Raw genomic sequence first — 11,889 nt, forward strand, 5'->3', positions numbered from 1 at the left:
GAAAGAGACCAGAATATTCATTTCTTAAATTGCTTTATTGTTTCCATACAAAAGTCATATTTTTAGTTTGACAAGTGACATTAGATTTGTGGAGAACCATTTGTTTTCACTGAAAAACCACATTAAGACAGTAAAGCATAGTGTTGCTATGGTAGCATTTGAAATCATAGCAAGCTTTAACCGAGCAAGATGAGACAGTAAGAACATTTCTCCAGCAATAGAGTGTCCAACACAAATATGTACAATACATCGGAATTGTATATCCTTTCTGCGGAGGCTTCAGCCTGCACATCTGTGTTTAGCTCAGGATTATGTGTGAAGCAAACACACAACATCATCTCTCTACTTGACCCTGTAAAGAACCTTCCTCTGCATGCGGTGCTGCAGCTCACCCCTCCTCATCATCAGATGAAGGACCTTGTGAATGGCGTGTTCTGGGTATTTCTGTTCAGGGAAGAGGAGGAGAATTTAACTGACGCTGTAATTGCACATCGACAGTGAAGAACAGTGATGTGAGAAGTTGAGCTTCAACTCACCTGTTTGGTGAAATCCTGTATTATGCTGTGTTCAGACACCTGGGAGCCGATGGCGAAGCGTCTCTTCATCTGTTTTTCTATGCGAGAGATCATCTCCTGATCCTCCTGAGTGGTGAATCCTTCCACACCTAACGTTACAGACACACAGCATTCATCAGACTCCCCAGCTTCATTTATAGAGGCTAGAAAGGGCAGGGGCTCGATAACAGTGATCCGGCTGGTTTTTACTGAACATTTTTGGTACAAATTCTATTGTTGTAAACATGGCTCATGATCATTTATCTGGCCAACACAGTTGAGGTTTGGTCAACTGAGAGGATGCGCGTTTTAGGCGTATCGGATACAACAGGCTGAAAATGGCCCTAAATAAACATACCACTGTTCATCAACAAACATACTTTATTTATAGCAGAATATACTGCTATAAATATAATTATAAATGCTATAAATTCGAAATTTATAGCTGTCGTACAGCTGTATTTCTAGCTATTAATGAAAAAATAAATATTATATATAAATACAAACACACACATTTATTTTAGGGATGAGTCACGATTTTCAAATATTCGATTAGTTGATTTTATCATAGAATATCGAATAGGTTGTGCGATTATTGTCTTAAGTAAAGCAAATTTATAAATAATTTTATTTGCGACAAATTTGCAAGTCAATTTTGGCAATATTAAAAACCTATTTATTATTTGTTAAATTTAACTACTACAAAATAGTTTGTCTCAAATCGAAAAGTGATTTATATATTAATATTCATTTATAATGTATATGATTTTTCAATTATTAAATTGATTACTTCATTTATATTCAGGGGCAGTCCTAACCCTCCATAAGGATCTACTGTGATATGTAGGGCTGTCAAAATCAACGCCTTAACATGCGATAATTTTTTTGTTTAATGTGTTAAAAATATTTTACGCAATTAACGTAGCATCCATTTTATCGTCATAATTTGGCTAGCGTTACATTATATGATCACGCTCTTATTCATGCAAATGCTTTAAAACCATTCAAGCGCGACAAGTGAATCTGTGAATCTCCGGTCTGTGTGACACACAAGACTCGTGCGCACAAAAATACGCGCCAGTATAGAGTTCTCTTTCGCGCTTTCACGAACATTATCACACAGAATTAAGCCAAAATGACATTTGTCAAGTATTCTCATAAAAGCAGTCTTAAATGAGTTAAATAACGTCTTAAATTAACTCAAGAGTTGTGAGAAAATTAGATGCCCGTCAGTTTCGCATCATGTGCGGCAGCAGGTCTTAAAGTGACAGTGGCCACTAATGCTGTCAGTCATTAAAGTTAATCAAAGAACAAAGGTAACAGAAAATAGTAGCTTTAATAAGTATTAGTCTACATTTCATTTATAATTTATGCAATTAAGACTGTAAAATGTTTATTCAATTTCTGTATATTTCCTCCCTGTTAGACAGATAGGAAGGGTTTATGTGAAGATTGTTTTAAGTTCACTTAAATTAAAAGTTTTTTTAAAGCCTAATAAAAGTAAAATTCTGTAATGATGAATGGCTGTAATTAATGTTTAAAAAAATCAATTTCATACAGATATCAGTAGCCTTATTAGTATCAACGATACTGGCCTTCATTCATAAAAAAGATGCCATTACAAGAAATATTTAAAGTATCCTGTCTTTATGTTGTTTCTACATTCTTTTGAAGGGTAACTGAAATTATTACAAAATTAAAAACTACAATGTTTTTAATTGCGATTAATTACAGAAAAAAATCTGCGTTATTTAGTAAATCTTTCCCTAGAAAAGGAAACCAACACACTTACCGGAGAGACTGCCGGACAGAGCCGCGTCTAGCGTGGACACCTGGAAGAGTCTCAGAGCCTCGTCCACCTCTTCCTCTCCAGCGATGGGCTGCAGCTTCATCTTAGCCAGAGACTCCGCAATGCGCACCACGGCCTCCAGCTGCCTGCAGGACGACAAATGATCAACCACTTTATACTAACATAGCCAGACAAGTGCTATGTTTGAAATAAGCAATGGTACTGCAAACAGACTAGTGAATATGCCACCGGGCTCATGTATATAAATAAACATTTTGAGGAACAAAATGAGTAAAAACTGGTTCTTTATTCCTGAATTCAGTTGTTACCTGACAGTGATGGGGATGGACGCACGTCTGTCAATCTCTCTCTCATGTTCCTTCGCTCCGCACCTCATCAACACGTATCTGTTCTTCAGTTTCTCTGCGGCGGCCGCAGACAGGCGGGGTCCACATTTCCTGTTTAAGAGTTTACAACGCATTTAATTCTGATGACAACACTAGCTGTGTTTCCATCCAAAGCTGCGAATTTAACTTATTCATAAAATTGGAATATTGCATAAAACAGGTAAATTGGCTCAAAACATCCGTAATAAAAACAGAACTTGCTGCGCTCGGGGGAAGCCACTGGAGCTCTTTTTCCATCATAGTTTATATCCATGTCTTAAATTATCTGCGCACGTTTTTTATGCACATTTTTAGAATTTATGTGTATCTTTGCGTTTGCATCCAGCGTTTTCTTTTAATGTGATATCCTTAAATTCCCATTAAAAAAAGTGGATGGAAACTGCTGATGAATGAGGTTTCACATTGCGTTTATGGACTTACACTCTCGAGTAGGCGACGTATTTCTTCAGCGTGGCCAGAGGAATCTCTCCCTCGACTCCCTCCGTCTGCGTCTGAGCGCTCAGGTGAACGTTCATCACATGCCGGGCCAAAGTCTACATAAAAACACACAGACATGTGCATAAGCTCACATGAAATCATTTAAACATGTAAAACTCTTCAATGAACTTTAGTAGTCTATAAGCAGCACCATGTCTCGCTGTTGGTCGTGATGGTCTTTGATGATGAAGATCATGTCGAATCGAGACAGAATGGTGGGCATGAAGTCAATGTTGTCCTCTCCCTTCGTGTCATCCCAGCGGCCGAACACAGAGTTGGCGGCGGCCAATACCGAGCAACGGGAGTTCAGAGTGGTGGTGATGCCAGCCTTTGGGTGAAAACAAAAGAATTGATGAGTCTGTCTGTTTGAAGAGACCGTAAGCTGAAGAAATAGTGGATGCTTATTGGTGAGTACAATGCAGTGATAAATGTCTGGTACCTTTGCGATAGAGATGGTCTGCTGCTCCATGGCCTCATGGATGGCGACTCTGTCATCCTCCCTCATCTTTTGAAAAGAAAAACTTTCATAAGCATTTCATTAGACTGCATGAACATTTAATTTCAGGAAATCCAAACTGCTTAGAGGAAGTCCAACCTTGTCAAACTCATCGATGCAGACCACTCCGCCATCCGCCAGCACCATGGCACCTCCCTCCATGATGAAACCACGAGTGATGGGGTCTCGGAGAACCGAGGCTGTCAAACCAGCGGCACTGCTGCCTTTACCAGAGGTGTAGACCTAACCGACAGAGACAGACGTTTTAATCTGATTCTCATTTACAGGAAACATTTTCATTCATGCATTTAGCAGACGCTTTTATTCAGAGACTTACAAGAGAGGAACAAAGCATAAAAAAGATCTATGTATCTGAAAGGAAAATGAAGACTAATTGATTAATTCCAATTAACATTGTAAAATAATATATAGTTCATTCCATATTAAATGCTTCTATATAACATTATTAAATATAAATCGCTTACAATAGATTATAAAATATACTGTCATAATTCTCCAGTAATGGAAACAATTATGTGACTAAAAGAGCAATGAATACTGATTAACTGCACATACATAAATTATTTTTCATTATTTATAATTAAATAAAAAATGTATTAATACATTTAAAATTGTAATACAATATATTACATGTTGTTAAATATACTTGAATATAATAATATTGTAATATATATATATATATAATTATACATGTCATATATATTAATGTATGCCATGTAGTATAAGAAAATATGAACATAATATTTAAGAATTGATATATTTTTATAACATACAGCATGTCAAATATTATTAAATAAATGAACTATTAAAATGTCAAAATAAAACAATAATATAGAATAATAATATATTATAAAAATCATTAAATAAACATTAAAATAAAATCTAAATGTATATAAAATCTATTTAAAGTCAATTTTTAAACATTCACATTATATATATATTTTTTTTATACTTCTGCACATATCAGATATCTTTAAATAGGAATACATTAATGTAATAAAAATAATAAATAATTCCTTGAGGGCAAATAAATGACAGTCCACTTTATCATAATCTTACCCCAATGGGAGAACATCTCTCCACAAACTTCAGCAACTGAGACTTGGCTGTGCCTGGATCTCCCAACATCAACAAGTTAATATCACCTCTGCGTGTCAGACCATCAGGCAACCTGACAAAAGCCATTTTGAGCAAATTAGAAAGGTGGCAAAAAAAAAAAAAGTTGTTTTTTCCACTCAATGTGAAGATGAGGCAGTTTCTATGTTGTCTCACCTCTTCCTGGAGCCCCCAAACAGAAGACACGCTATGGCCTTCTTCAGGTCATCGCTCCCGTAAATGGACGGAGCGAGAGAGCGAGCGATGGAGTCGTAGACGGAGGGAGAGGAAGCCAGAGCCCTCAACTCCTCTTCCTCCTGAGGTGAGACTGAACCAGTGGTTCCACGGCCTGAAAGACGGTGAGAAGGTCATGAGAATGTCTAAATAGATGATGTTTCAGCCCAAAACAAATGTTTTGCACATGCTCACCTGCTCCTTCAGTATCCACTTCAATGCCGACCACACGCAGGTACGCTGCTCGGATGCCCACACCTGCGCCCTTATCACGACCTTTGGATTTGGCTTGAGCCACCTTTTTGATAGAGTAAATGCCCATGACGGTTACTCTGTTGCCTGGCACTACACGGTCACACAAGTACCTGGGGAGGTAAAAGTCATGGATTAGAGACACTGCAGACAAAACAAGCATGATGACAACATGACGCTGTGGGCGTGTGTATCCACCTGTCACAGTAGAGCTGCATGTGTCGTGGCATCTCTCCGTGGGGAACGGCATCAGGTGCTTCCTGCAGACGCTGAGTCTGGAAATCCACACACACGCACCGGTCCGGAATGATGAAATACGGATCCACAGGGCACTTGACACGGCCCGCCTGCTCGCTGCGGGACAGAAAAAAGATAGGAAATTGGTATAAAAAACATGTCCATTCTCTGTATCTAGTAGGGCTAGGTTGATAACATTAATTTATTGAGTTTAATTGATGCGTTACACATTATTTGTCGTGCCCCTCCCATCCAATCTGTCAGTTATATCACAAAAGTCAAACAAATACCATTTCGAAGCTCTTTAATGTGACGGATCGCTATAGCCGCCTAATTTCAAGCGGCAGTGCAATTTAAATGCGTGTTTAATTTAAGGGGCTGTTTACACGACAGCAACTACAAACGGAAAGCTTTTTATGCGCTTTGGCCGTTCATTTACACGACAACAGCGTTTTTGGGGCCTGAAAACGCAAACTTTTGAAAATAAAGTGCACATTCTTAAACGATAGCATTATCGTCTCCGTGTAAATGTAAAAATGCGAATTTGTGAAAATGGTGATGTCATGCGAATGTGTACCATGTGTTCAGTCTATAGGCACGTAGTGTTTCTTAACAAAGTGACGTCACCTACTGGCCTGGAATGCATAATACAACGTTTTTAGTGGTTTACGCAGATTTGTGTGAGCAGGATTGTTTTGACAACTTTGTTGTCCGTGACAAATAATTTTTTAACAGACACTTGTTGCCACTTACTGGTGTCACGATGTAATTTATACAATCTTTATTTGAAGCATCAAGTCACTACTCTATTTTGATCCCTGGATATAAACACTGATGTCTATGGAAGTGGTGCACATGCGCGACCAAAATAAAAACTGAGCTGGGAAAATAAGTTCAGACCGCTCATTTGCGTAAAAAAAAATTGTTGTCAGCTGTTAATGAACAAACACCGTTTTAGATCAACACTGTATGACTGTATAAGATTTCCATTTGAAATAAATGCATAAATCTACAGATTTCAGAGCAAAACGTGAAATTCACTGATTCGCTTCACTCGGCAGTGCTAAAACCATGGCTAAAACCAGCACTAAAGTACTTACTTCCTGGCAACCTGCCAAAATTAAAGCTTGCTGATTTTAGGTTTGAAAATTGTGGGAATTCTAAAAAAAATGTATGTATATATATATATATATATATATATAAAATGTAAATATTAGCATTGTATTTAAGTGTACAATAAAATATATATTTTTATTTAATACTACAATAGTATATCACACTTTATTATTTTGTTTATTTTATAAATTACAGTAATACTAGTATTAATTATTTGATTTTAGTAATTTTGGATTATGGATTTTTGAAAATGACCTTTCATGTAGTGTGTACCATAGCTCTATTTGAATGAAAACATACTGCAAAGTTTTAAATCTGAAAGTGCACCGTATATAAAGTTATTGTCTTTCATAAGTAAAGAGTCGACTCTGAGACAATGAAATGAATCGTTTTTCAAACGAGTCATAAGCCGTTTCGTTTATGACGCCAAGACGAAACATTAACATATTGCCTGCCCACTTATTGCGTGCGCAGACACCTGAGAAAACTTGAACCTCAAACACTGCAGCTGATTCCTGTGGATACTGGATAGCATCATGTCCAGAAGACGCTGTGCTGTACAATGTAAAGGTAAAAGGTCTCCTGCTAACTGGTTAACTCACATTATTACTGTCTTACTGAAATACTTCTGCTAATCAGTTGTTGGCCACTTACCTAAAACGGTGTCTATTAATGCAGATTGTCTGTCGTTCTCACTACTTTGAGGAAAGATTAAGCACGGAGCAAGATTTGCTTTACCCACGTTTATGTTACATCAGTCATTCACGCTAGAGCTCGTAAGAAAAATACTCGGTAAATGAATAAGAACAAGTAAAATAATCGGTTAGTTGATGGACATGAACTTGTTAATGCCGATGGTGAGGAATTACAGTTGAAACATCTCATAATGTACCTCAAACTGAGTAGTGTATCATTGAGAGACGTTCTACTCGAGTCGACCTTGCGATGGAGGTTCGGGTTGAATGAATAGTTCTTCCAGTGTTTCATCATTGGACTCGCACTCGGATTGATATGGTAAAATCGATGTCTTAATTCGTTACTATGCTTAGTTTATGGTGTAGGAAGCCTCAGGACAAACAGAGCTGACGTTGTTATGGCAATAGGCGTTTTTTCAACATGACATTTTACGACACTGTACGATCACATCAGACTGAGCTGTCAGGCCAATCAGAGCAGAGTAGCTCGCGGAAAGGAGGGATTTAGAGATTGATTCATCTGATGAGTCGTTTGAGAATCATTGAGAATATGATGATGTGCAAATGTATTTTATGAGAAAATGAAAAAATTTTTTTACCTTTGATGCATGTAAACCCCCCCCCCCCCCCCCAAAGAAACATTAGGAAACTTTAAAATAGCATAATAGGGGCACTTTAATGGGTCACACTATGTGCAATGTGAGCACCAAACCGAATCTCCAGGTGCTCTCATGAGAACCAGACAGAAAAACGTATGTGCACCCCAGTTTATATTCAAACTATACATGTTTATCCCAGTACCTCTGTGATCATTTCAATTATTGTAACACACAAATAATGATACTGTGTGTTGAAACGACTTTGTGAAGCGGGCTCATACCCATGTATGACAGCTCCTCTCTCTGGATCAGCAGTAGCGCCAATGCAGATTTAAATGTTCGCTGTGATCATTCTCGGCAAAGGCTTAATAAACACGAATCCTTGTCATTTAGGAGTAAAATCACATGGGTGTTTGAATCGAGATCGAGATCTTGTAACAATTAATCCTGCAGCTCTAATAACACATCTATGAGAGAGTCTTTAAAAGTACTTGTTGTAAAACATAACTGGTACCAGCAATAACTATACATTTAGCATTTTACATGCAACTAACACTAAACATAATCCTAAACCTATAGCACGCACATGTACACTTAAATGTATAATTGCACTGTAAAAATGAAACCCTACAATAAAGTATAACCAAATCATTTTAGAAGACCATCTTTGTACTGATAATAATTAGTCTAATGATATTCAAAATTATATGTAGACCAAAAATGTTATGTTTTGCAGACAAGTTAGTGCAAGGATATTTCTTAACAGAATTAACTGAGTATTTGGCAAGATACTCACGAGTTGCACTTGCGGGGCAGAGCGTAACCCTGCAGTCCCGGTGGCAGAGGGATGTTACTGATGACCGCTCTGCATCCGCGGCACTGAAGACACACTTTGGTGGCTTTGGCCCTCACAGCCGCAGAGGATATGATTATACCGGGAATCTTCACGAGACGTGACACCTGCTCCGACTGCAAAAGATAATGGAGACAAGTAGAAAATAAACACTTTACCTAAAATGTCAGTTGTTTTCACAGTAGATGTATGGATGTGGCGCACTAAGGCACAAATGCTATCCATCGGTTTTCATTTTTAATTGTCAGGTTAACAGATTATTTTCTCACTTTCAGGTTGCGGATGGAGGACGGGTGGGCGTCACTCTTCAGCATAACCTGTATGTCCTGTACGGTCTCTTCTCCTAATGGCCGTGGACGTGTGACCTCATCAGCCACTTCCTGCGCCGCCTCCTCCAACTGTCAATCACAGAGCAACATCATTAAAGGGAAAACATAATGAACAACAATGTTCAAATAGGACTTTTTGCATTTCATAAATATAACACCACACCCCGGAAGGTCATAATCACAATAATAAATTAAGTTTTAATTGTTATTTTATAAATAAAAACTCAGTTATCATCTGAAAATACATTATGTGTGTAAATAGCTGATTATTAATGTATTACTGTAGTTTAAACTTCCTATAAAATATTGAATAAAAAATGTAATTAAATAATTAACTCGTATGCTAAAAAACAAAAATCCAACTGACATCTTGCAACTTTTTCAATATTTATATGAATTATAAGTTATTCTGTCCTCACCAAAGGCAAATTGTCAGTGGGAAGTTTGTAAAGACAGTCTGACAGATCTTCATCAAAACTAGCCAAATCCTCCATCTCCACCTCAATCCAGTACTCTCCCAAAGTATAGTGCCTCTTGAGCTCATCTCTGAGGAAAAAAATACATTTTACAATGGAGCGAAGCATTAGAATGATAGAAATAGCAGATGAAGATGATAACCCTAGTTCAAAAAGGTACGTTTTATGCACACACGTCACTTTATTAGTGGAAATGCAAAGTAGCGTTAGGGAATCATTCCTTTTAATCGATTTAATTCTTTCGAACAGTTCTGATCACTGAACCGACTCAAAAACGATTCCGTCAAACAAAGCTTGTTCTACCGAGTCACTCAGAACGATGCATATCGCACATAACTCCAAGATAAATCTAACAACAAAATTACAAATTGAGTACAGATTAAGGAAAAAGTGGATATAATGACGATAAAAATATATATTGTGCAACGATTAGCACAGGGAAACTGTAGTTACACATTGTGCAAAACGTTTTGTGAAAAAGGGCGCATCTTCAGGAACACAACACATTTGATATCACAATACCTGTATTTATAGGTGAACCCAGTGCGATCGGTGCCGACTCTAAATTGTCTCAAGAACTCACGGAACTTCTTTTTGATCTGGCTGCGTTTCAGGACCCCCTCATCGCCAATGCCTTCGCCTCCACCGAAACTGTCACTATAATAGACTCCTGGATCATCAAATCCCGACATTTTGCAAATAGTCTAGAGTGGACTCCTTGTAATAAACGATTAATAAGATATCACTTCAAAAAGTGCTGTAAAATCTGAAGTATTGCTAGTATTCTGTGTCGGTCAGAATCAACAATGTGTTCCAATGACAAACGCGCGCTGACTTTCGCGGCAAAACCAATAGCACCTCCTTGTCCTGAAGCTAGACTCCGCCCTCAGTGACTTTTCCGTCCCGTTCATTGGTCCATAAGCAGTTATGACGATTTACGTCACGAAAAAGGCGCTAGCAAAGCGGAGCACTGGCGGGAAAAACACAACGCAAAGTGCAGGGACACCGGAACTAGTTGTTCTGCATGGCGCGGAATATCAGCATGGTTGAAGACTTGTCAGTTTACGGTTAACAAAACCTTATTTATATGAAAATAAATGTTTTTTTTCATGCGATAGTCCCCCCCCCCCCCCCTGTAATTGTTTTTGAAAAATAAACCATTAAATGGCACTTTCTGGAGAGTTATGAACAAAGAAATGGAGAAATTGAGTATTACATGATATGTGAAAAACTGCAAGGTTAAGAGCATATACTTTGCATTGTTGTAGTATCAACAGGTATTAGAACATTTAGCATTGACATTACTGTTAATCAGTCATCACTTGATTACACATTGTATTACCTTGTTATGATATATAGTGACCCATACAATGTGACAAACATAATGTGCCGCATGAAGAAACAGGGCAGCATATGACAGAAGCAACAGCTGAGAAGATTTGGGTCTGAGGTGACCAGGTCCACCTCACACACACTTCCTTCTCCCATTCTCTCTCTTTACTACCACACACACACCCACACCCACACCCACACCCACACACTAACCAGGACTCAACATAACCTCTTCAAAGCTGCCAGCTTGGCAACCAAGTATGTGGTTTTTATTTCTGGCTCCAGTGGTTGCCTCATTACAAACTGCCTATTATTAAAGCTGCAGTCTGTAGCTTTTTTTGGGTTAAAAATTATCCAAAATAAATTTGAGCAAGTACATATCCAGCCAGTGTTCAAAACTATCTGCTTGCCGTAGCTTGATTCAAAACGGTAAGCTTGTAATAATGTTTTTAATTCCAGTGGTACTGGTGGATTTCCGCGGGAAATTCGAGCATGTCTTTGCGTCATTACGTCACATGGAGACCGGGCTAAAAAAAAACACAATGACATACATTCAGACAAGAGTCAACTATATCATGAAGACAGATTTTAGCTGAAACGGTATTAGGCATAGATGATGTTACATACAAGTACATGTAATAATTATAGTATTTATTAGCCAAAACATTGTTTTGATTGTTACATTTTACATTTTTGTGGTTTCATGAACTGTTCAGTGTTCCTTAATTGCTTTACTATTTACATAATTAAAAAGCCTGTCATAAGCTGTTGTGTGAATAATGACAGACGCCATTGTGACAACATGCCCCACTATTAGGCTATTGCTTGAAGAAATGTTGTAAATGGTAATAAACTGGGCTTTTTGTTTATTAAACATCAAGAATTAGGTTTCATTTTATAAAACTGTATAAGGGACAGAGTATGTCT

The 11,889-nt window shown here is 37.8% G+C and overlaps 1 protein-coding gene across 1 annotated transcript; it reads right to left on the reverse strand.

Moving 5' to 3' along the window:
- Positions 1 to 16: 16 nt before the first annotated feature.
- mcm5 (minichromosome maintenance complex component 5) lies at positions 17 to 10,521 on the reverse strand. The gene is made up of 16 exons (XM_077211903.1): positions 10,153 to 10,521; positions 9,574 to 9,700; positions 9,095 to 9,223; positions 8,769 to 8,941; positions 5,524 to 5,679; positions 5,269 to 5,438; positions 5,017 to 5,188; positions 4,804 to 4,915; positions 3,823 to 3,966; positions 3,667 to 3,732; positions 3,379 to 3,555; positions 3,171 to 3,283; positions 2,673 to 2,801; positions 2,347 to 2,489; positions 537 to 664; positions 17 to 444 (listed from the first exon to the last, which is right to left on the reverse strand). The coding sequence occupies exons 1-16, from the start codon at positions 10,320 to 10,322 to the stop codon at positions 343 to 345; spliced, it is 2,211 nt and encodes a 736-aa protein (XP_077068018.1). The 5' UTR covers positions 10,323 to 10,521; the 3' UTR covers positions 17 to 342.
- Positions 10,522 to 11,889: the final 1,368 nt, after the last annotated feature.

The sequence above is a fragment of the Siphateles boraxobius genome, unplaced genomic scaffold (assembly GCF_051911475.1).
Source record: "Siphateles boraxobius isolate OS27281-9 unplaced genomic scaffold, OSU_SipBor_1 66, whole genome shotgun sequence".
Classification (NCBI taxonomy): Eukaryota; Metazoa; Chordata; class Actinopteri; order Cypriniformes; family Leuciscidae; genus Siphateles; species Siphateles boraxobius.